This window comes from Penicillium expansum (assembly GCF_000769745.1).
Source record: "Penicillium expansum strain MD-8 chromosome Unknown contig113, whole genome shotgun sequence".
NCBI classification, from domain to species: Eukaryota; Fungi; Ascomycota; class Eurotiomycetes; order Eurotiales; family Aspergillaceae; genus Penicillium; species Penicillium expansum.
The window spans coordinates 39572-65815 of NW_015971483.1; the positions used below are offsets into that span (position 1 = coordinate 39572).

The following is a 26244-nucleotide window of genomic DNA, read 5'->3' on the forward strand; positions in this document are numbered from 1 at the left end:
GAGGTTATGATGGCGGGGAGCGAAGAGGTTTGAGGTAAAGAGTGAAGCTAAACGTTCCACTGGGTAGGGTCACGTGCCACACCACTACAACTATTTACTACACACATACACACATACACACATCCATATGGGTAGACATGAGGGAAGATATTTCAAATATGGCATAAACATGGAATTTCTGGAGGGTATTTCGCTGTGAATAAGAGTAACTGACAATTGGTAATTTCAGCGCCGGAAGGTTAGTGTCGTTTGGCCACGCTCTGGCTCTGCCAACTCCTTCACCCTGACATCGGCAGAGATGGTGATATCGGTCTTGCTACCAGGCGTGATCAGAATGAACTGTCGCCCAATAGATCGTCTAGCGGCAACCATCTAGAACAGTGAGCAGTCAGTGATGATCCCCGAGAAGGAGGAGTGTGGCACTTACAAGCATGTCAATTGCCATCTTTCGGTTGATATGATCCATATACACATCGCTTTTGTTTATTTAGATCAGCATGGTAGCAAACCAAAACGTGAAGAAAACTTACAATTCATCAAGACAACGGATTGGAGATCCCATAGCTTCCCAGAGAGACAACAGCAGACAGACTTGTGAAAATGATTTTTCTCCGCCGGACAGTGTCTTTGCACCTCTCCCAGTGCTATCGTCTTTAGTGATATCAGGTTCAACCTAGGTAGTATAGTCAGCATTTATCGGTCCATTTCCCCAAAGCCTTCGTGAATTGGCTTACTTGTAAATCCAGAAGTTTGTTGGTATGATCAGCGAGAAGCCGGCCACGGAAACTTCTCTCACTCAAGAGATAGGTGAACTGAGCCTTAGCTCGAGACGAGATGTGGGATCTGAAGATTTCCCATCTTTTCTTGCGGTTCTGGAGGGTATCCTTCAGGGCCTAAACAAATGTTAATCCATATCACAAAAGTTGAAACAAAGAGTAATTACCTGACTCAAGGCTGAAAACTGTTCCAGTTGCTTTAAGGCTAGATCATAGGTTGCTGCAGTCCTTGTTGCATCAGTAGCAATTTCCTCTCGAGAACTTCCCAACCTGTTGACGGTCAGTTTGATTATCAAATGGTAAGCTGTAAGAGACATACTCCAAGTTGTAGCGAGCCAGATCACGGCTTAGTTTGTCAAGTTTTTTGTCGAGGCTGCCGGGTGTTTCTCCTTCGTCCACAGGAACTCGAGAAGAAACCAAGTTGGCCTTTTCATTGTATTCAATAACCCGTGCTTTTACCACTTCTTTTCTTGCCTCAATTTCAGCCTTGGTCTGTTTGTCTTGGCTAATAAGTCCAACAGCTTCGTTCTTCTCGTCGAGGATCCTGGTTTGTTTTGTTTTCACGAGGTTTTGCTCGCTTTCGGCAACTTGTAGTTTTTCCCGGAGGGTTGTAAGTTCAGAGTCCTTGGCCGACAGTTCCCGCCGAATTTCTTTGAGAGTTTGCAACGTGGCTTTCATAGCTGCCTCGCTATCCTTGTATGAGCCCTCATTGAGCTGCTTCTCATCTTCGGCCTCCTTCAATGCTGCCCGAAGTGCATCGATGCGTCCATCCTCGGCGTTCTCTTTGTCCAAGGCGTCCCTGAGTCCCTCAGCATGATCTTCCATTCGTTGCATTTGAATTTGCAGATCTTTCTCGGTTCTTCCATGTCGGTCTAGTGCCTGTTTGCAGGCCGCGACCCGTGAATGGGCAGTTGCCAATGACTGTTCGATGTCCTTCTGTTGGCGTTTGAGGTCGGCAATAATGTCGCGTTGTGCGCTAGAGCCATTAGCCAGTGTCATGGGTTTCCAGGAAGAGTATTTACTTGATTTGCAAGGCCACGTCGGATTTCATGCGCGGTCCATCGGTCCACCCCATGACAGGAGCCTGACTTGGTTCTCCAGCTCGGCTGTATGAAAGATGGAGTCCTCGACGTCGATCTTTTGGATCGATGGAGTAGCAGCGCTTGACGTTTCTAGGTCGCGCGCCGTCAAATAGAACGGCCGAGGCTTCATTGACGTCCTCGACCAACAGCATCTGCTCAATCCCATGATTGATTATCAACTGTCGACGTACTAACTCGTTCTCGATCTGAAAGGTCAGCACATTCCATAAATCGTGGAAGGGGTCAGGTTGGCTACCACAAGCGTTCGTAAAACAGTGTTGAACTGCGAGTCTGGCTCGTAGGCCGACGTGTCCAAACGGCCACCAGAGCCAATGAAGATTGGACAATTGCTGTCAGGTCAGCTTCAATTTCAACATGAACCTCTGGTCTAACTTACCACTGAGCCCTTCGCATGATATCGAAAAGAAGCTTCATGTCGTTTTTGGACGAAACGATAAAACTGGCAAGCGTACCACCAAACACTCTTTCCAAGATAGATGACCACTTCGGTTCTAGCAGAGTGACATGGTGACCAATGGGGCCGACAGGGGTTGACTCCCATGATTTTTCCTGCCCAATGGCTTTCAGGAGTGCAGGCATTCTGACATTGAAGCCGGACTGTCTCGATCCACCTTCTTTGGCGAGATTCTGAAGTTGGTTCTCCGCTTGAGTAATCTCGCGCTCTTTCTGTTCAAGTGGACCTTTTGCTTCTTGAAGATCTCTCTCGGCAGTGTCGAGATCCTCCCGTAGGCGAGCGGCACCTTGGCGATGCTCTTCGTATTCCCTTTGGGCAGCAGAAGCATCATTGGCGGCTTGTTCACACTCGTCTTGTTTTCGAGCGTAGCCGCCATCACTCACATCAGCGAGACGCTGGTTCTCATCGTCGACTTTTTGCTGTGTTTCCTGGATTCTCGACTCGGCCGCTTTGAGATATTCCCTGATCTGGCGTTGTTCCGCCTATACAAAACAGTCAGGGAAGATATTTCATGCTGTCTGGAAGGACATACCTGTTGGTCATGCCGGCCGGCCATCTCAGCGTCCAATTTTTCTTTTATCTTGTCCCTTTCATCTTGGGCCTCATTCACTGCCACAGCAGCTCGCCAGGAATGTTCACCCGCGGCTGTTTCCTCCATGGCGACTTCGTCAAAGGCAGCATCAAAGCGACTGAGGCGAGCCTGTGCTTCGGCAATCTTCTGATCTGCCTCGGCGATTTGTTCGGTAAGTGAGATTTCCATCTATCTTGTCAGTCAATCATCAAAAAGGCGGTAGGATGGGACCGACTCTTTCTTGCTCTTCAACTTGAGCCCAAGCCATTTGGCCTCGGATATTTCTGATCCGGTTTCTCAGCGAATCGTGCTGGTCGGAAATGTCAAGCTTTTTCTTGGCCAGCTCTTTCCGGTTCTGAAGGACCTGCACGTCTTGGGCCGATGTTCTGAGCTTTTCTTCAATCGAGTCAAGGGATTCCTCCACTAGACGGTAGTCGTTATCGAGTTGTTCCAACTGGACGCCTTTGACAAAGAATTTGTATTTCTCAGCTGGGCTTGATGTACTTAAGAACTGACGGGCCATATCTTGGGAGAGTACGTTCATAGGGTTTTCAATCTGCAGGGAAAAGTAGTCCGTGATGGCATCCAGCTCGCCCTTTTTAGTCGAGACGATGCGCCCATTTTCTGACTTGATCTTGAACCCACTGGTACCGCTTCGGGAGAAATGACGCTCGACAATAATGGTTTTTCCAAAATCATCTGCCAAATAGGCACCGTCGCCTTGATTCTTGATGCGAACGATGATCGTGCTATTTTCTTTGCCCTCTTTAATAAAGCTTTTGAGACTTTGGCCACGATTTGTCGCCGAGGCTTTGCCACCTAGACAAAGGGTAATCGCTGTCAGGATCGCACTCTTGCCGCTGCCATTCTTCCCAACAATGAAGTTGATCAATGGACCTAACTCCACGTAGAAGTGATCATGGCACATGAAATTGTAGCACTCAACACGTTCGAGGATTCCATGTTCAGCGGGCACGTTGGCTTCATCGATCAGATGCGAATATTTTTCTTGTATGATCTGGGTCTGGCGGAACTCCAGCTCGTCCTCGTCGTCGAGAAGTGCATCGTCGTTGACGGATAGAAGTGAACCGGCGGTGTTGGTAACAGCACCGGGAGAGGTTGAAGATTCCGAGTTCGTTGAGCTCTCTGAATTCGTCCGCTGTCGTTTTCTCTGTGACTGTTAGCTCTGCTTAGAGTCATACGTGCTGGAACCGTACCGAAGAATTCAGGGCTGGCTGGCTGGACCCATCGCTTTCCTCGTCGGAGTCCGCAGACACCTGCACGCGCTTGCGGGAAGGCATTTGAAGGAGTAATTATCAATCAAAGCCAGCGGTTAGCATAGCGAGCAGACTCGTCAGTCTTAGCTGATGGTCACGGTTATCGGCCACAAAAGACCCCCACGAACTGATAGGAGATCGCGTCGCGTCCGCGTCAAATAGACTTAGTAATCAAATGAGAGCACCTTGGGCACCTGAGCATTCCCCCGAGGGAAAATGTAGCCTTGTTCTGATGATTTTCCGTCGAACTTAAGATGATGAAACTTGTAGAGAAAATTGAAATGGTCTTGCTTTATGAGTACGAACCGAGGGGGAGAACGAGATCAAGTGTTTCTTTGTTCAGTGGCCACAAAGAGAATCCGACGCCAAAACTATAGGCGATTACGGATATGCGAGTACCGATTGCGTCGAACAATTTTTACATGTGTTGCTAAGACATAGAGGGGGATCTTAGTTTGATTAATAGCTGATCGCTCAATCTACCGCTATATTACACCTTCAACTAGAGGTACGCGAGTTGGTTGCGCACAATCTCTAGCCCATCAAAATTAGCCTGCAGAGTAGTGGCAAGGACACTTGAGCTCTTGATATTGCCATCGTCTACCCATTCATCGCACAGGTGACGAAGCTGCTGATGCGCAGCTGCAAATGCACTCTGCAACTCGGAAGTCCGAGTACACGACCGGCCTAGATCATTCATGTAATGGGTAGGGTCTTGTATGCATAACCGTTGCGCAACAATGAAATTCCGCTTCGCTGCAGCGGTCCGCTTGGCACTAATCAGAGAGCGTTGACCACGCTGGTGGGCAGGTTCATCGGCATCGGGAGCTACAGGTAACATGTCTGCGCTGAAGAGTCCGGGAGGATCTACGGCAACACCGATAGACTGGAGGTCAATCTGAGTGCCATAGAACTGCAGAAGAGCAAGGAACTGGTCACCCAAGGTATTGGGTCCGGGAAACCGGCCATGGTTCATCTTCAAGAATGCCACGATGAGCATGGCTAGCGCATCCGGTCCAATGCTCGCCTGCGGTGAGCCAAAAAGGTCACGCGCCTCTAGTAATGTGCGTGTCACTGCGTACAGGGGTCGCAGGGCGGGATATTCGGCCTGATAATCTTGCAGATACTCCGTGATGGCAGGGATACCCTCACCACAATAAAATTGTAGCAACAGTCCTGTCGGCTGGTGGCGAGCGGATAGCGAAGGGTTTCGCTTGTCAGATAGTTTCACATGATCGCCGAATGTATCAGTGTGCTGTAGAGCTCTTTGGACTTGACGCAGAAGGCGGATGTGGGCATCTTGAATCTGAGGCCGTGTGGGGCTCGGTCTTCGATCACGTTCTAGTGATCTAGGAAGGTCTTCATACGGTAATATAAAATCAAGATCTGAGTGCGCCAGTACAAGGCCCGTGCAGTGGGAACCAATCACTCTTGGAGCATGTGGGACCACTGCTTTGAGAAGTGAGGCTATCTCTGCCCTCAGCTTCTCTACACGGTCTTGTTCTTGAGCTCTTGGGGTCAGGTATTGCTCCAATGCTCGGATTTCTGCATCCAGTGTGATTTCAGCATTGGCACGAGGCAGCTCCAAATTTCTCAGCCATGGACTCTGTGTTGGACGACCTGTTCCTGCAGGTCGAATCGCATCTTCTCCATGTCGATTAATGAGCGATTGATGAGATGATATATCCACATGACTTTTGCGCTTTTTCTTGCGTTTTTTAGACACCGGATCAGAAGTACCAGGTGAGTATTCCAAGTTCGGTAAAGTTGGTTCCACGGGTGGTTGGTAGTCGGCGCGACTCTCAGGTGGAATCTCAGGTCGCCATAGTCCCGCAGGATCCTCAAGGGGGTAAATTTTGCGGATCAAACGAGACCGATTTGTAGATCGATGAGCTTCTAGGGTCTTCCGGAGGCTATTAGCAAAGACATCGGGAGTCTTAGCTGCTGCAACGGAGCTATGGAATGGGCGAAAGAGGCGAGAGGGACGGATGCGTAAAGGTAGGTTCGAAAACTGCATAACAGTATTAGGGAATTTGAGAGCAAAGGAGGACACCGGAGTGGATGTCACCATGCCGAGGATGCATGCAGCTTCCCAAGATTATTTTCTGGTCGACTTTATTTGAAGGGTGTATGCCTCAGGCAGAAACGGCCATGTGATAAAAGGGGGTATTTGCAGTTGCATATACTCCGTACGTGGATGTATATTATAATAGTTATATAATATATGTAATATTCTACATCTATCTTAGTACGTTTAAATATACCAAGATACTTCATATAGATCAAAAAGTACATTGTGAACTAGAAGTACCTCATATTCAATACATACATACACATGTATACAATATATACGATATACAACATAGAAAGAAAAAGAAATGTATACATGACGTAGCACTGAGGAAATATCCACAAATTCCCCTCCATATACTCTTTCTCTGTCTCTATCTTCATCTTAAAAACAGTTGCTATATTAGTTATATTACATATTTGAATCTGTGAACTTGAAAGATCTCTCAAGGTCTCTAATCGGTTCCCCAGGTCATCTCCCTTCGATAACTCTCGATAAGACAAGTTCACCTCACCGCTTGCCCCTCCATCCTTACTATCTCCTATTTCTCCTTTCTTTACCTACCTAGGTATAGTCTATCTGTTTTTGACTTGAATATCTTCCTTGAATCGTCCATGGCTTTCTTGCGATAGTCCATTTTCCCCGACATTGCTTATCGACTCAGTCCTAACCCCCCGAGGTATGTACCCTTGATCATCTCCCCCATTCCCAATCCACCGTCGTCCAAGGTTTCCCCGGACCTTAGAGCATGTGACAATTGTAGCCTAATTATTACAGTCTAATTGCAACCCATCGGATCTCATCCTCAATCTTCCCGTCATATAACGTTGCTTGGCTGCTCCGCCATGTCCGAACCAGAGAGCCCCGCGCAGGTGCCCGATGACCAGCCAAACCCAGTCCTCGTTGGACCTGGATTAAAGGCGCTCAAAAATGAAGCATATACCGAAGCGACAAATGCGACACCTAGTCTAGAGGGGATGTCGAGCGAGGCCCCTTCATACTTTGACAATCTCCCCGGGGCCGACGCTGTAACCGCCGACCCGTCTGAGACGAAGCCCCAGCCAGTGCAAACTGCAGGGAGAGCATCATCCGGCACGGATCTGTTGCGTCGTTTAAGCTTGAAGTCAGACTCTCCCATGTCCCCTGAGGCTGACCCACGCGTACAACACCCAGGACTTCGTTTGAGTGGCCGCGTTATCAGCGCCGCTTTCTGCATACCATACAAGCTCAATTTTCGATCGGGATCAGACTGGGTACGTGGGGCACATTCTGTTTATTTGGGAGATCGTATTGGCTGACCGAATAACAGACTCTCAAGTCGCGCTCCGGTACTTCAGCGCTGTTCGATTCATTTGCACATCTTGCATCGGACGAGACTTCGTGGTCACACACCTTGGTAGGCTGGACCGGAGAGGTCGAGCCTGATATGGATGTGAAATCACCTTTGCAGCAAATCAATCCCAATCCTGCAGTCAAAGCACCTCTGACTCCAAGTAATCTTGTTGCCAACCAACCATTGAACAAGGCTGCTGCCCCGGTTCCCGTGGATGGAACCAAGAAGGCACCCGCACATCCATTGGTAGAGGGAATTTGTGTTACCCAACAGGACCGAGAACGACTCGATGAACAATTGAGCTCGGGCCGTCATGGCCGGGTATTGCCTGTGTGGTTGTCAGATGCATCAGAAGAGCCAGAAGAGACTATTCTGCTGAAAGACCAGGGGAGATGGCGCCGTTATGCCGAACGTGAGCTATACCCTCTACTTCACTACAAGCAACATGGCCCGACAGATGGCCGATCTGAGCGGCGGTGGTGGGCCGATTATGTGCGCCTGAACCAGTTGTTTGCGGATCGCATCGTGCAGGAATACCAAGAAGGAGACGTTGTTTGGGTTCATGATTATCATTTGTTCCTCCTGCCCAGCCTGCTGCGGCAACGTATCCCGAATATTTACGTGGGATTCTTCTTACATTCGCCTTTTCCCAGCAGCGAGTTTGTCCGGTGTCTTGCAAAGCGCAAGGAGATACTGGAGGGAGTCCTGGGCGCCAACATGATTGGATTCCAAACATTTTCCTACTCTCGACACTTTACCTCGTGCTGCACGCGTGTTTTAGGCTTTGAGTCCAACTCTGCCGGGGTTGATGCCTACGGGGCCCATGTTGCAGTAGATGTCTTCCCCATTGGCATCGACGCACATTCTATTCAGAAGGCAGCCTTTGGGGCTCCAGATATCGAGAAGACTGTGTTGGGTATTCGAAAGCTCTATGCTGGAAAGAAAATCATTGTTGGCCGTGACCGGCTGGACAGTGTTCGCGGCGTCGCGCAGAAGCTACAGGCATTCGAGATCTTCCTCGAGCGCTATCCGGAATGGCGTGACAAAGTTGTCCTCATCCAGGTGACGAGTCCAACCAGCGTGGAAGAGGAGAAGGAAGACCCAGAAAACAAGATTGCTGGCCAAATATCCAATTTGGTTTCGACCATCAATGGAAGATTTGGCTCTTTGAGTTTCTCGCCCGTCCAGTACTATCCACAATACTTGTCCCCGCGCGAGTATTTCGCGCTGTTGCGTGTGGCCGACGTCGGATTGATCACTACGGTGCGAGATGGCATGAACACCACGAGTTTGGAATATATTGTCTGTCAACAGACCAACCACAGCCCTTTGATTCTTTCTGAATTCTCCGGAACGGCGGGCACCCTGCCCAGTGCCATCCACATCAACCCGTGGGACATGGTTGGGGTGGCTGGAGCGATCAACCAAGCATTGAATATGCCCGCCGAGCAGCGAAAGGAGCAACACCTCAAACTATACAAGCATGTGGTGACCAACACGGTTTCTATGTGGTCTAGGCAGTATCTCAATCGCCTACTGACCAACCTTTCGTCCTTTGACCAATCGGTCGCTACGCCTGCACTCGATCGCGCGAAATTAATGAAGCAGTACCGTAAGGCTCGCCGACGACTTTTCATGTTCGACTACGATGGCACATTGACGCCGATTGTCAAGGATCCTCAGGCGGCCATTCCTTCAGATCGGGTACTCCGTACTCTGAAGAGCCTATCTGCCGATCCACGAAATGCCGTGTGGATCATCAGTGGACGGGACCAGGCTTTCCTGGATGAGTGGATGGGCCATATTCCAGAACTTGGACTGAGTGCTGAGCACGGTTGTTTTATCCGGAAGCCCGGATCTGAGGATTGGGAGAACCTGGCCGAGAGCAGCAACATGGGATGGCAGAAGGAAGTGGTTGATGTTTTTCAACATTACACAGAGCGGACCCAGGGTTCATTCATTGAACGGAAACGGGTAGCATTGACCTGGCACTATCGTCGCGCAGACCCAGAGTACGGTGCGTTCCAGGCCCGCGAGTGTCGAAAGGCTTTGGAGGACACCGTCGCCAAACGGTGGGATGTGGAAGTCATGGCAGGTAAGGCCAATCTAGAGGTCCGACCGACCTTTGTGAACAAGGGGTTTATCGCCACTCGGTTGGTCAACGAATATGGCACGGCCCCAGGGAAGGCCCCAGAGTTCATCCTATGTTTGGGTGATGACTTCACTGATGAAGGTAAAAGTGCTCTCACCTTCTTCGTGCTGAAACCGTGGATTGACATGCAATTTAGATATGTTCCGAGCACTCAAGAAGTTTGATCTACCACGCGACCACGTTTACTCGGTTACGGTGGGTGCCAGCTCAAAGCAGACCGATGCCAGCTGGCACTTATTGGAACCGGCCGATGTTATTGGATCGATTCAGATGCTCTTCAGCAGCGGCAACCAAGACCACTGAGATTTGAACAAGACCTGGACCAGTAAACCCATGATTACCTACCACAGCCAAGTACACGCCATGCTTCCGGGGAATCTAGCCTTGGCATCTGTTTTAGAGTCGGCATGCCGGAAGTTATCACCATACCGTCTTGAAGATGATTTAATCTATTGCTAGAGGGCCATTGGTCCTCATATCAAGACACTCCCAACTGCTTTCAAAGGTGGCAACACAGGCGTTACCTCACGCGACCATTGTTTTAGCTTGTTTGGCTCGGGTTTATGCCTGTGTGTTTACCCCGTAAGAGAGGGTCCTTTGCCATGTCTCTGTATAGACTCACATGTATGTACATGTTAGAAAGATAGCTATTGAATTTCCCCAATTTTTATGTTGTATGTACAACATACACAAATGTAGTCACAATATCTCTGTATATCCGAGACAACCGATTTTGCGGGGACCCCGGGATTGCGCCATATCAAGTGAGTGTGGGGTCATATACGATATATAGATATGTAAGTATATAAGTATATCAGTATACATATATATCATGGAGATATCAAAGGCTATTCAACTTGGAGGGTTTAAGAAAGAGAAATAGCGGAACATACTACAAGCATGTACCCCATACCCCATACCCTACACCAACTCTACAAAAGCCAAGTATATAACCTCATAAAACAAGATCTTAAATCTTCCATGAGATATATTTACTATATGCAGAACATGATATATATGGGCATATCAATATACAACATATATAAGAAAATACCAAGATATGCTATTCGGAAGTGGACCCGTATGCCATCCGAAGGGCGCGGCCATCTCTGCGAATAGGCGAGAAGACGATCGGAAGGATCCCCGTTATAAGAAATTTCCCTCAATTTTGATTTGACTCATTTTCTATTATTTTGGAGTTGCATTTAAAAGGCGTCTCAAGGGGGAAAAAAAAAAGAAAAAACCAATGTCAACTTCTACTATGGTCGATCTCTCCAAGAAACCCTCAAGTATGACTGAAGAACATAGAGAGCAAAAGAACGAGAGCATAGATCCTAGCCACATTCACCACTCCTCAGACGAAGAATCAACTATTGGCTATGAACCCAACCTTTCCCATGTACCTACCAACACCAGCGCCCTGAACCGTACACTATCGGCGGTGCGCACTCGGGAATCTGGCAAAGATCTCGGCCCACCCCCGGATGGCGGATTTCAGGCTTGGTCACAGGTTGCTCTCGCACACTTCGTCATCTTCAATACATGGGGCTACATCAATAGCTTCGGCGTCTTCCAGACGTACTATTCCCAGACACTGGGACATCAACCCTCGGATATCTCCTGGGTCGGCAGCATTCAGATCTTTTTGTTGTTTTTCATTGGCACATTCTCCGGCAGGGCCACCGATGCTGGCTATTTTACATTTACTCTATCATGCGGTGCTATCTTGGAATGCTTCAGTATTTTCATGACCTCGCTCTGCACCAAGTACTGGCAGCTATTCCTGGCACAGGGTGTTGGCCAAGGAATTGGGTGTGGGCTCATGTTCTGCCCAACCCTGGCTTTGGTCTCGACTTATTTCGCCAAGAACCGTGGGATCGCCATTGGAATCGTTGCGTCGGGTTCTGCCACCGGAGGTCTGGTCTTCCCGGCTGTTATCATGAAGATGCTGCCCCAGGTCGGATATGGGTGGACAATCCGGACGCTGGGCTTCATTTCGGTAGCCACGTTGACTCCTTGTGTCCTGTTCCTCAAGCAGCGCCTTCCTCCACGCAAGAGTGGTCCGATTGTCGAGTGGGCTGCCTTCACCGAGCTGCCCTACTTGCTGTTTGCGATTGGCATGTTCATGAACTTCTGGGGCCTATATGTTGGCTTTTTCTACATCGGCAGTTTCAGTCGTAACATCATCGGGGTGTCAAACGATCGATCCATTGATTTACTCCTGGTCATGAATGGAGTCGGATTGGTCGGGCGATTGGTCCCCAATCTGCTAGCTGATCAGTTCACCGGTCCTCTCAACCTGTTGATCCCGTTCAGTTTTGCGACAGCCTTGGTTGGATACTGCTGGGCGGCAGTCAACGGTATGTCCGGGCTGTGGACATTTGCCACGTTTTATGGCCTCTTTGCTGCGGGGATTCAATCGTTGTTCCCAGCGACCCTCAGCACCCTCACGGCGGATATGAAGAAGATCGGTGTACGCATGGGCATGATTCTCAGTGTGGTGGCAGTGGCAGCCCTTATAGGGTCTCCTATTGCTGGTGAGCTAGTTGTTCGTGATGATGGAAATTATTTGTATGCCCAAATGTTCATGGGATCTGCGATCTTCCTTGGCGGATTGACCTTGATTGGGGCTCGAGTGACCAAGGTGGGCACTGGTCTGGCTCGAGTTTGAAAATAAGATATAAGATATAAGATATAAGATTAGAATAAGATAGGGATATAAATATATATATGTACACACGAATGTATATAAGATATATGGGTTGTATGGGTTGTATTCGTCTTTTAACAAATCAACGAGTTGTGGTTTGACGAGAAATGTCCCCACATGTGATTAATGCGAGCGCGGTGACTCGCGGTGACTCGCGAGTTGTGACTGAACTCGTTTCTCCGAGTTTGTATCTTTTAACAAAACATTGGAAGTCTTGACAATACTTTGTATTCTCTAGGTAAGTGGTTTGGTTTTTGATTCTAATGGGCGCAACAAATGTGAAGCGACATCCCACCTTTGCCCCTCCATTGTGTGCAAAACCTGCGAACCTTACGAAACCCCTAAATGAAAACCCGCTAAATCCTTTCTCGATATAGAGCTTTACATTACTTGAGCTGAGTTTTAAAGTTCTCAGAAAACATTTCCTAAATAGCAAATATGGCGCCCCGCGGTCGTGGTGGAAAGTTCTCCAAGCCAACTCGAGGTGGTATGTCGTGTGCTCGTGCAGAGTACGAGGTACCTGAAGCTGATCAGACGATGGATAGGAGGCAAGCACTTCAGCAGAGATCTCCAGCCATTAGACAAGGATGGTAACCAAATGGGTCTTTGGCGGGTAAGTGGACTTCAATCCCACCTCAATTTCCACAATAGCACCCTGACCATGACATCTCTTTCATAGGAGCCTGGTGAGCAAATCAAGTCATCGGGTGACGAAGATTCTTCGTCCGAAGAAGAAAGCTCCGAGGAGTCTAGCGAGGACGAGTCCAAGCCTACCGAGTCATCCACAGCCGCAGGAACCCGTGAGGAGCGCCGCGCAGCTGCTAAAGCTAAGAAGGCAGCCGCATTGAAGAAGCGAGGCCAAGGACCCGCCCAACCGGGCGACTTACCCCCTTCAGACTCGGAAGAATCTGACAACGAGCTCCCCGCCAACCCCAACCACACTGCCAAGTCCCGCTCGCAGACCCTCAAGGCCGTCGAAGAGCCTGCTGCTGAGCCCAAAAAGCCCGCCAAGGTCAAGGATATTTCGCAGTTGTCCCGCCGTGAACGTGAGGCCGTCCAGGCCCAGCAGGCCCGTGAGCGTTACCAGAAGCTGCACGCCGAGGGTAAGACCGATGAGGCGAAGTCGGATCTGGCTCGTCTTGCTGTTATCCGCGAGCAGCGCGAGGCGGAGCGCCTGCGCAAGTTGGCGGAGAAGGAGGAGAAGGACGAGCAAGCTAAGGAACGTGCTGATGCCGCTCAGGAGCGGGAGGATCGTCTGCGCGCCGCGGCCTCAGGAAAGACTGCCAAGAAAGTTGGTGGAAAGAAGAAGTAATCTCGTGGATTTCGTTTTATATGCGGTCATGACTTGGGTTGGATTGTTGTTGGTTACACATCTAGACAACACAAAAAAAACAAAGCAAACAGTTGAGATATTCCTCACAATGGACGTCTGGAATCAATTAGACAGTAGAAAATATGCCCAATCATGTTAAATGAAATCATGTACACCGACGCCCCCATAACATTAGAGAAACACCTCATTTTTCGGGCTGGCTTTTCTGGGTAAATGGATGAGCCGGTCAGAAAAAAAAAGATATTCCAAGTTTCATACACGGGATTTAAATCCCAGGGAGACGAAATAGCCAAGAAAAGAGGTGTATTTGTGGGAAACCTCATACTTCACACGCCCCAGAACAACCCTTTCACGCTGTGGCCTTGCATGACAATGCCCCAACCGGCAATCAGGCTGACTAGCCACATAACGGCGAATATGAGGATGGGCACAAGTAGAAGTTCTGTGTTGTGCAAGAAGGGGAGAGCATTGTACCCCAGAAATGTGATGTAGGTGTAGTAAATAAGAGCAGAGAGGTAGAGCGAGTTTCCGAGGAAAGTAGCTAGGAAATCACTCGGGCTACGGGTGAGGAGTGGCAGAAGGAGGAACTGTACCACGTAGAGGTGGAGATAGAGGGGAAAGAAGGCCCGGTTGGACACCTATACAAGGGCAGTGTCAGAAGGTTAAATATTCCACAGGATTCTACGGGGAATCTTACGTCAAAACAATATCCAAACTCCAATTGCTCCTTCTCCCCTGGCTGCGTAAACAAACCCTGAGCAGCACCTCGTCTTCGACCACGGGAGCCCCGCAGGCCCGCCAGAGAGGCGGCAGCTCCATTCGGACCGAATAGACGGCCAATGATGAAGTATCCAATGGTCGAGACAAGCAGTGAGGAGCCGATGAAATGCACGAACACGAAGAGGAAAGTGAGGCGTATGATTGCGCCAAACCCCGGCCGATAAGCAAGGCCCCAGGCAAAGGCTGTGAGGACGAGGAAGAATGATAGTAGGTAGGTGAATGACGGATCAGGCCGGTGCCATGTGTTTTTGGTTTCTGTTCGAAGGTGTCAATAGTGCTCGGCTAGGGCCATGGCAATTGGCATCGCCAAGGTTGGATGTGTTTGCGCAATCGAGGCCTGAGCCGAGCTTGGAATATATAGACTCACGTTTCTAGATCCGATGGCATGGTCAGCATAGTTCGGGGGCCCGATAGGGTAGTCAAGAGTACTTACATGGTAGTATATCGATTTGAAGACCTTTTTAGGTGCGATTAACAACGAAGTCATTTCCCAAATGGCCATCTCAAAGTCCATTTGTGGAAATTTGAAGAGCCTTGTCCCATATCAGTGATTGCTTCTCGCGTCGAGGTTCTTTGATCCTACCTCTTGAAGAAGCGCGGCATGCGGACGCTAGACTGGGTTGCGGGTGTTGAACCGAAGTTGGCAGGGCCGGCATGTTGGCGGGGAACGGAGATATGAGGGTTCATGATCTTAGATCCCTTTTTTCTTTTTTTCTTTTTCGAGAAGGGAAATCAGTCTCGGAACATACACAATGCAGTCCGGTTGTTGTACGTGTATCCCGATGCAAGTTGGGCCCGGTTATGTCATCTTGGTCACGTGTTGGGGTATCTCCCCAGTCATTTCTTTATTTATTTTGTGTACATTTACCCATCTATATAGGTATGATTTGGTTTTCAATGGACATACTATTCCATATACTCTCATCGGCTCGAGTTTGATGTCTAGACAGTTCTTACCTCATATATCTTCTGAACAAGTGTCAATCCCGCTGGAAAAGGCTCCCTATCAAGAGAATCCACTCTGCAAGGGGTTAAAGACTCCGTACATACGGACGTACGGAGTACACATATGGTCAAGATATATGGATAGATAACCAGGGAGATACTGTACGGAGTAGAGAATGTCCTATAAGTATCTGGAATGTACTCCTATATATATACATCTAGATATATAAATGCTTATATACAACATATGTTGTAAGTGTATTTCTTTATTCACCACGGAAATCAACATCCATTATACAAATGTAGCTCCATCCCCCCACGGCTCCACTTATGTACTTTTAGTGTATACAACATATTGTTCAAAGGATTTCATAAGGAAAATATTGATATATCGAGTAATACGCATACACCATACCATACTCCGTACACATGTAGTATATAAGTATATATAGACTTAATATGTACCTAACTACGGAGTAGTCCATAATTAGTTAACTAGTCAGGTATCTTCATATAAATGTATTAAACCCCTGAATACTGTGCGTTGGCAGATCCTAAAAAGCCCAAGTATTTAGTTGCAATTTCTCCCTCAACCACTGTATCTTTCTTATTTCTCATAGATTTAAAAAGAATCCCAAAAGAAATCCAAAAGAAACCAAAAAAAAGAAAAAAAAAAAAGAAAACAAAGACATACAGTCCCACCGTTCACCGGAGTTTAAAAGTTCCCGCCAAACCGACTCACTCTCAGGAGTTCGTTCCACCTTGGTTACTTGTCTCTCTGCATTACTCGGCCCTGTTGCCAACCTTTTTACATTCTTTTTTTTTTTTTTTTTTTTTTTTTTTTTTTTTNAACATCCCTTGCTTCGCGGGACAATGACCAAGTGAATTACCCTTCAATCCGTCAAATTGGATACTACAGGTCGAGTCCATCAGTTTCTCCCTAAATCACCTTGTGAGACCTGATATCTGGTACGTTACAATCTAGCACTGACTTTGATTCCCTTGGATCCTTTCAATTACAAAGATGATCATCCCCTCACCCTCGTGTGGATGGGAATTGATCAGCCTGGAAGACAATAATTAACTTCTATTAGCGCAATTATGTCCCAGCAACGGGAAGCGTACTCTCCTCCCCATACACCTCCCTCCCAAACCGCGAGATACAATCCTTCCAAGCGTGGATACCCAGCTCGACCATCTATCCATGATGCTTTCCCAGATGTCATGGATAATCCGACAAGAATGAGTGAGTCGGGAGATGATCGAGACCCGCATGATCTGTCTCTATCCCCGCAACATGCTACGCGGACGTCGATTGTCGACAACATGCTTCTTTCGCTCGATCAATTTGCCCCTAGTTCATCTTTTCTAGACGACTACCGTCTTTTCAATTCCGCCTTCGAAAGCGACAATCACAGTCATTACTCGCAAGAATCTGATTCGCACGGCCGGTACCGCGGACACACATTCTCCTCCTCAATGTCCTCAGAACCAGACTACGGATACGAAGATGGGAATGACCGCTATGCAACGATCACGGCAGCTAAGAATCGGCGAAGCAACAGCAGTTCCAATCACCAGACAACACCGAGGCAGATGGGAAGCTCGCGCGGTGGTACCGGAACCATGCCACGAACAAACACTGCCCGAAAAGGCAGCAAAGGAAGCTCATCCTCCACCGTGGACTACTCGTACACAATCCCCAGAGCACGCACAGATCATGGCCTGGGCCGACGCTCAGCCAGCTTCGACTGTGGACCAAAACGGGCGTTCGCCCCTTATGCTGATTCCAGTGTTGGTCAGGACTCGACGCTGTACGACGATCACGATGCTGCACCCACCCCAAGTGTCCCAGCAGGACCCCGAAAGGTTCATGATTATAGTAGGACACCAGTAGCATCGCGACGGAACAGTATGAAATCTGCTCATGCCCCTCAGATTCGAAAGGTTCGACCTGAAAACATCGGCACGGGGACCCTCAGAACTCGGGACAACGACTTCCCAAATATGGATGACACGGATCTTGACCCCCCTCCGGCCATCACGGCATCGTTAGATCCTCCTGCTCCTAGCCCGACCATCTCCTATAACAAGCCTGCTTTTCCTCCCCCAGAACCAACGCCACCTACCACAATATCGAACAACATCTCCAGAAATCCTGTTACAAGCACAAAAGAACGTCCAGGTTTCTTCCGGCGTGTCTTTGGATCCAAGATTCCAGCCCCTGGTCCGGCAGATGCAGCAAGTATAAACGCCAATGACCTATCACACTTACAAGAAACCGAGAGCAGAGAAACCAATGGGACTGCCAGCCCAAGGGTACGGTCTCAGCAGGCGGCCAAGAGCTCTGCAGGTGCTTCTCCGTCCTCCGTTTGCACAGGACCCCATCAGGTTGTGAATAAGAAATCTTCATTCTTCCGTAGAAGGAAGAGATCGGTGCCTGAACACGCTCCTCCACCAATTGTAATTCCTCAACATCTTGCACCACAGACTATGGATAATGTGATGGCTCCAAGTCCTGTGAGCAGCCTGCGGCAGGTCATGAATCCCTACCTCGACGAGGAATTAGACCGAAAAGAAAATGCAGACTGGGAGGCTAAGATTCGACAACCGGCATTTTTGCAGGCGCAGAAGAAAAGAGAGAGTGTTTCAGCTCCTGGGGCTCCCAAAACGAAGAGTTCTCTTCAGCCCTCTACTGCCTCTCGTGGACAGGACCTTTCGCCCCTTGCGGAGAAGGATCGATCTTCGACTGGCGAAGTCTCCACAGATTTTGCTTTGCGGGAGCAGTCTCAGAATGTTGCTGCCTCTGCTACTCTGTCCCCCGTGGCGGAAGATTTCTCGCGCAGCATCAAATTACAGGTCGACGTTCCTCAAATCAATGTAGCCAGACTGGTGCTTCCATCTGAGGATGGGGTTTGCGAATCTCCTGTCGATTCTGTATCAACAGCGTCAAACTATCAGACCGCTGCGAACACACCACTCATTGAGCAGGAAGAGTCTCAACTAAGTGATGACACCGAGGATCAGACCGATGGACCTGGCGAAGCTACCGAAGATGGACCCACCGCTGCAGACCGGGAACAAGCTCAAAGGCTTTTTGACAGTCAGGATCAGGTGGTGGGCAACGAGCCTGCTGCCGCTTGGCTGGGTGACCCTGATCGGGCAATGGTTCGCGAAGCATACATGCGACTGTACAACTGGTCTAATCTCAACATTGTTGCCTCTCTTAGGGCTCTTTGTGATCGTTTGGTGCTTAAGGGAGAAACCCAACAAGTGGATCGAGTGCTGGATGCCTTTTCGACCAGATGGTGTGATTGCAACCCGAGTCACGGCTTCAAAGCTACTGATGTTGTCCACACCATTTGCTATTCTATTCTGTTACTCAACACCGATCTGCACTTGGCTGACATCGACTCAAAGATGACGAAATCCCAATTCGTTCGAAATACCATGCCCACTATCCACCGAGTGGCAATGGATGCCGCACCGGAAGGATTTGAGACGCTGCGTCCAGTCAACCGCTCCAAGACCCAACCCCAAGAAGCGCACTCTGCCCCTACATCGGCGCGATCTGCAACTTTCCCCCCAGAGGTCACCTACAGCTCGTTTGACAAAGATGGAGATGCCAATGTTGATGCTGGGCCTTTGGTTAACACGCCATTCACCGGAACAGTGAGAGCCTGGGAGCAACAGGTTGAAGCAGTACTCAAGGAATTTTACACATCCATCCAAAAACAAAGGCTGCCTCTGTTCGGAGCTCAACCAGAACGTGAAGTATCTCGCATGTCGTCCAACAACTTCTTGGGCCCCTCTAGCGGTACTCTTCGTAGGAGTCCCAGTACAATTAGCAAGAGTGGTTCCGATATCTTTCCTCGCGGTCGTTCTGCCAATTCAAGCCATGGAGCTGCGCGATGGTCATCCAAACCCCGCTCCCGAGCTGGGAGGCTTTATCCTCCTTCGATGATGGGCTCCAGCCGTACCAGCCTAGATGACCAATCATCTGTCTGGAGTCCGACTGGATCCAGTACCTGGAGTAAATATTCTTTGGGCAAGTTCACTTCAGCGTCTGTGGACTCTTTTGGCTCAGACTTCCCTCGCGGCGAATACCAACAATCAATTGGTTTTGCCAACGCTCTGAGCCAGGCCATCATTCGGGAGGACTCTGCTCCCTCAGTATACAGCTATGAGGAGCCAGAGCGAACGACCCCTCTACTTGAGGATGACACGTTGGCTCTAGCCGGAGCCCCGTGGGCCAAAGAGGGAAGCCTGAAGCATAAGCATCACCTAGATGCGGTGGACAAACGGGCGAAGGATCGGAACTGGAATGACTGTTTTGCGGTTATACAGCAAGGCTGGATGCGTCTTTTCTCGTTCAACAACTCCACCAAGTCGATGCGGCAAAAGACTAAACAGCGTGGGGGGGTTTTAGTCGGCGGCGGCAACTGGACAGAAAATGCAGAAGAGCTTTGGAAGTTCATGCTGCGCCAAACCATCGCCAGTGCCTTACCATCACCTGGATACTCCAAGTCTCGTCCTCATGTCTGGGCCCTGAGCTTGCCTACTGGGGCGGTTCACCTCTTCCAAGCTGGAACGCCTGAGATTGTCCGAGAATTTGTCTCCACGGCCAACTATTGGAGCGCGCGATTATCCAAAGAACCACTAGTAGGAGGCATTAGCAACATCGAATATGGATGGAGCGACAGTGTCATTAACAGCGCGCTGATCGGCGGTGAAAGTCGATCCCCGCCGCCTTCATCGGGCGCACGACCGAGTATTCAAAGCTCCATCCGAAGCTCCATCGATCATCAGGGTGTGCGACCCCGACTACCCGCAGATCGGGTTAACATCAGTGACTGGAGTCCACCCCAGCAAAGCATGGTCGCCTCTAATTTGACAGAGGAGGAACAGTGGAAGGCCCTGCAGGCCTACGTGCAGAATGTGGAAGATGATCTCTCTCGCCACAATGAGCTGCGTTCCGCGATGAACCTTGCATTCTCACCACGCCACCCCAACGCCGCCAAGGCCATGGCAAACTGGGAACGGAAATCATCGTATCTGTTGCGTGAGATTGTTAAATTCCGCACATATATCGACTCCCTACGCAACGCTATTGGCTCTAAAGAGAGAATTTTCGCTTCAACCAACTACTCTCAAGTGGATGAGGAAGCAACAACCATAGAGCCTACAGAGGCTGCAGTGTGATTGCATATTCCCCTCTCCTCTTCGAATACACTGGCTGTATCTAACCCCCCCCTCCTTTTTATCCTTCTTTTTTCTGGCTTGTGGAAAACGCCATGATACATACCTTCAAGAGCGACCTGATGTCGTGGTCTTTCCCTTATTTTTCTTTATTGTGACTTTTGTTTGATACAACTTTGTCTAGTATACCTCTCTTTCCTTCTAATGTTCTGTGATGGCGTGGATTACTGATTATTCCGTTTAATGCTTGGGACGGTGATGTGATGCTATGGATACCATGATTGTCGTTTTTACATATGAATATCATCGATTTGTATATTTCCTTCAATGTTGTTCCTTGTGTACATGTAAACTGTAGTTGTAGTTTGGTGATATATGCGTGGCATTAATGTACTTGGTATGAAGAGTGGGTGGCAATAACAATACATAATTGTGCCTGGCCGTGTGCATACCGTTGTCGTTGTATCCATGCAATTCACCTATGCCAAAATGCTCTTGCTAGATGACTTTTCAAATTCCTATTCAAACTTCATTTTCACTTCAGGATTTGAATCTCACAATAGCTTTATCTCTCTCTCTCTTTTCCAACTCTCTCTGCTTTTGATACATCAAAATACAACAATGAGCGCTCATTCGCCCATCGAAGCGGGTAGCGAGATGCAGGGAGTGGATACCCAAACACTAGGCGTCATCTCCCCCGTCACAACTACAGTGCGCACCCCCTCTGTGTCGGCATTCCAGACGCCAGATCAGACCTTGAATGATCTCAGTTCCGAATACTTCATGGCAGAGGACGCACCGAGGGGTCTCCCTCCGAACTCGGTAACACAGTCCCAATCTGAATACGCGCAAACAACTCCTTCAGAGCTGGATCATGAAGACCGAGACCATGAAGACCGAGACCATGAAGACCCTGAATTTACCATGACATCGACCCAACTAGATCTGGATGATCACAGCTTTATTCCTTCCTCGGTCGACCGCGACGAGAGCAGTTTATTCCACCCATCGAGCGAAAATGGCGACCACGAACGCGGCAATAACCAAACCCTAATCGAAGAGCACGAAATGCGCCGCAAACTGATGGACATTGAGTCGAGCTTTCTGCCGGAACCCTCGACAATTGATGTGGCTGCGAGCGGTCCCACTGCTGGCGCGGATGATACGTACCTCGTTGGGGTTCCCAAGCATGACCCTACAGACACAACGCAGGACTCCTCACAGCTCTCATTCATAGAACCAGCCGGGACAAACCCGGTGGATGACGAGGAACACAGCGAGGAGGAGCAGCCGAATACGAATTTGGACTCGGCACCTAGCCCTGCAGAACGACATGAGGACAATTCCTTGCTTGACTCCCTCTCCTCGTCACCTACGGCAGCTGCAGCGCTGCGCCGAAATCAATCCACATCGTCCGAAAATGCGCAGGAAACCAGCCAACTCTCTCAGGATGAGCGCCCCTTTAGATCTGAATTTTCTATGGCCGAGAACGAATCGCAGCTCACTCCCTCGAAACTTCGAAACACCTCCCGCAGCCTGTCGCCCGGTGCGTCGCACCTCTTTAGTGACCAAAGTGGCAGTGCTACTGGTAGTCGTAGAGCCAGCCGACCGAAGTACCTGACTAGCCGACAATCAGCCCATCGTCTCTCACACTCCTCGCTCGCAAGTAATAACACCGAAATAACTCACAGCGATGCCACACTGGGCGCGGACTATGCCCTTCAAACAGGAGGCGCGACATCTGACAACTATGGAAGCTTACACCCTGGAAGTCGTGCGCATATGGCCAGGACAACTAGTCTCGGCAGCATGGCATCTGGGATCTCGGGGTATAGCGAAGAAAATCCACTTGACAAAAGAAATACACCTGGTCCAACGGATGGCGGCCTACATACACTAGAGGAGGAAGGCTCACCACATTCTCGTGCCGGTCCTGTTGACCATGAAGACACCTCAGCACCAGCAACGCCAAAGGCGAAGCCACTAGACAGCAATGTCCCCACTGATACAGCAATTGCCGATCGTGTTAAAGGCATTCAGATTCCTACTACGTTTGCACAACGGTTCCGGGAAGACTTCCAAGCGTCCCCAGAGAAGCTTTTAGGGGCCTCGACCCCTGCGTTTGCGAAAAGTGGCCGGAACTTGACCCTCAAGGAACAAAGCAGCACCATTGATCGCCTGGCGAAGGAGAACTTTGACCTGAAAATGCGAATCCATTTTCTTAATGAGGCGCTGAACAAGCGATCCGAGGAAGGCATCAAGGAGATGATCTCGGAGAATGTTGAGCTCAAATCAGATAAGGTAAAGCTCTCAAAGGACAATCAAAGCCTGAGACGCAAGATTCGGGACTTGGAAAAGCAAGTGAAAGACCATCAATCGGACAAGGATTCTATGGTCAATCATGACCCCGAAGGATCAGAGGAAGGTGATCGCGACTCGGCACAAGACGAAGAGATCATCTTCTTACGCGAACGGGTTGAAACTTATGAACTCGAGATCGAGCGAATGAGATCGGAAACAATCGTACGGGAAAGCGAGAAGCGACGGTTGGCTGAGATGGTCAGGTCGCTCAGCGATAATCGTGCGGGAGAGTCCGAAGCAGGCGCGAGAGAAGAGCGAGTAAGTCAGAGTCAGATGGACGCAACCAATCAGGTCCAAGCTAATTAGCCATGCAGGAGATGTGGAAGGATATGCTTGACGCAGAAACCTCAGCACGAGAGCAAGCCGAGGAAGAAAATCGAAGACTTCGGGATGAGTCGATTCGTTTACGGAGTGAGATGTATTCTGTCACAAAGCCTGGTCAATACGACTCTCTTTCGTACACCTCTGATAGAGATGGCAACCGAGTTCCCATCGTTCCCAACAGCACGCTTGTTGTAGAGCTGGGGCTCCTCAAACAGGAAAATGCAGAACTAAGAAAAGAAGTTAGTGCTCAGACTTCAATGCTTACATCTCGCAACCGAGAAAAGGAACGTCTTTATCAGGAGATCGAAGAATTGAAGCTCGGCGAGCGTCGTCATGTTGGCCGATCCATAGCTGGAGACAGCATCTTCGACCGTTCCGCCTCGCGCACTCACATCCGACCATCGTCTCAGGCTAGCGATGGAACGGGCATGTCACGCAGCGACATGGACCGTGATGAACTCGAAGCCCGGAATGGACAACTCCGGGACCTAGTGTCGACTCTCAAGCTTGAGAATCAAGCCATCCGAGCCGAACTTGAGGATTATATTGGAGAACTAGAGGCTCTTGACAAAGCATACCAGGCTGATGTTGATCAAGCTGAAGAGGAGATGCAAAATCTACAGCAAGAACGAGATCAGGCCGTACATATGGCAAACGAACGAGATGCCGCTTTCCAGGACCTGCGGGCCGAGGCGCAGGAAGAGTTGGATACACTTGGAGACGAACTCGACCAGAAGATTGTTGAGTGCCAGCGCATGAACGAAGACCTAAGAAATCAGGATGAAACCCTTAGGGTTTTGCAAGCCGAGATGCGGTCTGCCAGCGAAGGCATCATCCGCCTTGAGGAGGACGCACAAAACAACCTGGCCGCATACAAATCTGTGCAGCAAGAACTTGAGGAGACCAATCGCGAGATGGAGTCTATGGAGAAGAGCCTATTTGAGGCTAACACCAAGGTGCAGCGGCTGACGGTGCAGATCGAGTCGAGCCAGAATGAAATTGCTTTCCTTCGCGAAGAACAAGACGGTGATAAGATCCGCATCGGAGACATCGAATCGGATCTGAAGAACTACCATATGAGCTTGGTCAGTGAAAAAGAGAAGACTAGAGAACTCGAGCAACGACTGGCAGATGAACGTCACCAGCGAGAGGTGGTTGGAAGCAAGGAGAAGCAAGATGTCCAGCGTATCATGAATGAATTGAACCGCGAAGCTTCAGCTTCCAAGGAGGAGGTCCGACGTCTGAAGAAGAGCCTTTCAGCCCAGGAGATTGAAACCTCCACCTGGCGAGAACGGCTGATGGACCTTGAAAACAATTTAAGAGAAACTCTGGGTGATCTCAGCGGCAGTCGGTCGAGCTTGATCACCAATATCATGAAGCTGCAAAAGGAACTCGAGTCGACCGCCCTTGACTTGGAGAGCATCCGCTCGCAGCTAGACGAGAAAGAAACTCTGCTTCGAAACCGCGACGCTCTGCTCGAGAGTCATGGGCTTGAGTCACGCAAACTCTCAGAACTTTTGGATCGCGAACGACACGCGCGCCGAGCCGACAAGCAGTCGTTTGAGTCGTCGTTAAAATCTCACCAGCAGGCATCCCGGACCATTACGCAAAGCAATTCCCGTATCACAGATCTGGAAAAAGCGCGGACCGAGGACCGCAAAAGATACGCATCGCTGGAACAGCAATTCAAGGACCAGCTTAGCGAGAGGAACGTCATGTTCCTTAACCTTTGGAAGAAAATATCTGGGCTTTGCGGGCCGGACTGGGCGCACTCCAACAGTCTTATCAACGGTAATCTTCCGAGCCAGGAGGTCATTGGGAATATTTTGTTCTGGCCGGGCTTCAGCCGCAACCTTCTGCTTGCAATGAAGACTGTCGAGGGTGTGATGGCGAATTTCAAGACTCGCATCAAGAGCATTGACCACGAGTTGACCAAGCGTTATCACACGCTTGAGCTGTCATATAACGGACGTATCAAAAAGCTCGAGCGTCTCGAAGAGGCTTTGAAAAATATGCGATCCGGTCGCGGACAGTCGAGCTCCACGCCGGAGATGTCTAAATTGCGTGGCGAGAACCGTCTACTGAAAGCTGAACTCAATCTGCTTCAATCCAACTCACGAGGACAGGGTCCTGCGTCTGCGGCTGCGGCTGCCGTCATGGCATCGGGGCCCCGATCCCCTTCTTTAGCGTCAATGGCAGAGTCGGAACGATCCCTCGGGCGTTCTAGCTCTACAGCTGTCGCTGAAAGATCTCGCCCCGAAAAAGGCCTCGCTCGCAGTGTTAGCGGACTTCCGCAGCCCTCTCACTCCTCTTCTAGCAGCACATTAACCAACAACAATACTGGAACGATGATACCACGCACGCGCAGCTCACACAGTGGCTGGGATGGTGGCGATGAGAAATGGATTCACAGGCTGCATGAGCTGGAGAAACGACTCAAATCTGAACGTGAAGGTCGCCTCCTAGACCGCAGTGGCGCTCGCAAGCGACTCGAGGAGCGCGATGCTGAGAACCAGAGACTTCGAGATCAGCTTAGCCGGGAACGTACGCGGCGCGGGCCTTCCGGGACCCTTGCAGATGGCGGCAATCGCAGTCGCCCTCCTGTCTCAGATGAAGCTCTCAGCTCCAGTGAAGGGGAGGGCATCACCGTCGACATCGAAGTTTGATTTCGTCAGTTTTCTCTTGTACTATATAATACCCACCGTCTGTTTGTGTTTCGCTTCCACATTACACTTATCGCATCTGCTTGTAATGATCATTTTACGAGGATTATGAGCCAAGGAAAGGCGTTTTATTTTATTCGGGGGTACAACATACAACATCTTGTTGAGGTGATTATCAGGGTTTTTGTGCAT

General features: G+C 49.5%; 8 protein-coding genes across 8 annotated transcripts; 5 read left to right on the forward strand and 3 right to left on the reverse strand.

The window, feature by feature from the left end:
- Window positions 1-225: 225 nt before the first annotated feature.
- Window positions 226-4205, reverse strand: PEX2_037580 (DNA repair protein SMC6; the record flags this gene model as incomplete). The annotated part of the gene is made up of 12 exons (XM_016741033.1): window positions 226-372; window positions 428-476; window positions 531-673; window positions 735-893; window positions 944-1046; window positions 1096-1752; window positions 1799-2064; window positions 2115-2208; window positions 2256-2815; window positions 2866-3093; window positions 3140-4075; window positions 4122-4205. The coding sequence occupies 12 exons, from the start codon at window positions 4203-4205 to the stop codon at window positions 226-228; spliced, it is 3426 nt and encodes a 1141-aa protein (XP_016593794.1).
- A 478-nt stretch (window positions 4206-4683) lies between these two features.
- PEX2_037590 (uncharacterized protein) lies at window positions 4684-6252 on the reverse strand (the record flags this gene model as incomplete). Its single annotated transcript, XM_016741034.1, has 1 exon — window positions 4684-6252. The coding sequence occupies one exon, from the start codon at window positions 6250-6252 to the stop codon at window positions 4684-4686; it is 1569 nt and encodes a 522-aa protein (XP_016593795.1).
- An 845-nt stretch (window positions 6253-7097) lies between these two features.
- orlA (putative alpha,alpha-trehalose-phosphate synthase subunit Tps2) lies at window positions 7098-10040 on the forward strand (the record flags this gene model as incomplete). Its single annotated transcript, XM_016741035.1, has 3 exons — window positions 7098-7505; window positions 7562-9818; window positions 9874-10040. 3 exons carry the CDS (start codon window positions 7098-7100, stop codon window positions 10038-10040), a joined length of 2832 nt encoding a protein of 943 aa, XP_016593796.1.
- A 988-nt stretch (window positions 10041-11028) lies between these two features.
- On the forward strand, window positions 11029-12408 carry PEX2_037610 (putative MFS monocarboxylate transporter; the record flags this gene model as incomplete). The annotated part of the gene is made up of 1 exon (XM_016741036.1): window positions 11029-12408. One exon carries the CDS (start codon window positions 11029-11031, stop codon window positions 12406-12408), a length of 1380 nt encoding a protein of 459 aa, XP_016593797.1.
- Window positions 12409-12885: 477 nt separating this feature from the next.
- PEX2_037620 (PDGFA associated 1 family protein) lies at window positions 12886-13759 on the forward strand (the record flags this gene model as incomplete). The annotated part of the gene is made up of 3 exons (XM_016741037.1): window positions 12886-12934; window positions 12993-13060; window positions 13127-13759. 3 exons carry the CDS (start codon window positions 12886-12888, stop codon window positions 13757-13759), a joined length of 750 nt encoding a protein of 249 aa, XP_016593798.1.
- Window positions 13760-14106: 347 nt separating this feature from the next.
- Window positions 14107-15247, reverse strand: PEX2_037630 (unc-50 family protein; the record flags this gene model as incomplete). Its single annotated transcript, XM_016741038.1, has 5 exons — window positions 14107-14418; window positions 14478-14815; window positions 14928-14931; window positions 14994-15093; window positions 15144-15247. 5 exons carry the CDS (start codon window positions 15245-15247, stop codon window positions 14107-14109), a joined length of 858 nt encoding a protein of 285 aa, XP_016593799.1.
- Window positions 15248-16606: 1359 nt separating this feature from the next.
- PEX2_037640 (Sec7 domain protein) lies at window positions 16607-20707 on the forward strand (the record flags this gene model as incomplete). The annotated part of the gene is made up of 1 exon (XM_016741039.1): window positions 16607-20707. One exon carries the CDS (start codon window positions 16607-16609, stop codon window positions 20705-20707), a length of 4101 nt encoding a protein of 1366 aa, XP_016593800.1.
- Window positions 20708-21325: 618 nt separating this feature from the next.
- PEX2_037650 (putative anucleate primary sterigmata (ApsB)) lies at window positions 21326-26055 on the forward strand (the record flags this gene model as incomplete). Its single annotated transcript, XM_016741040.1, has 2 exons — window positions 21326-23323; window positions 23380-26055. The coding sequence occupies 2 exons, from the start codon at window positions 21326-21328 to the stop codon at window positions 26053-26055; spliced, it is 4674 nt and encodes a 1557-aa protein (XP_016593801.1).
- Between the last annotated feature and the right edge of the window lie 189 nt (window positions 26056-26244).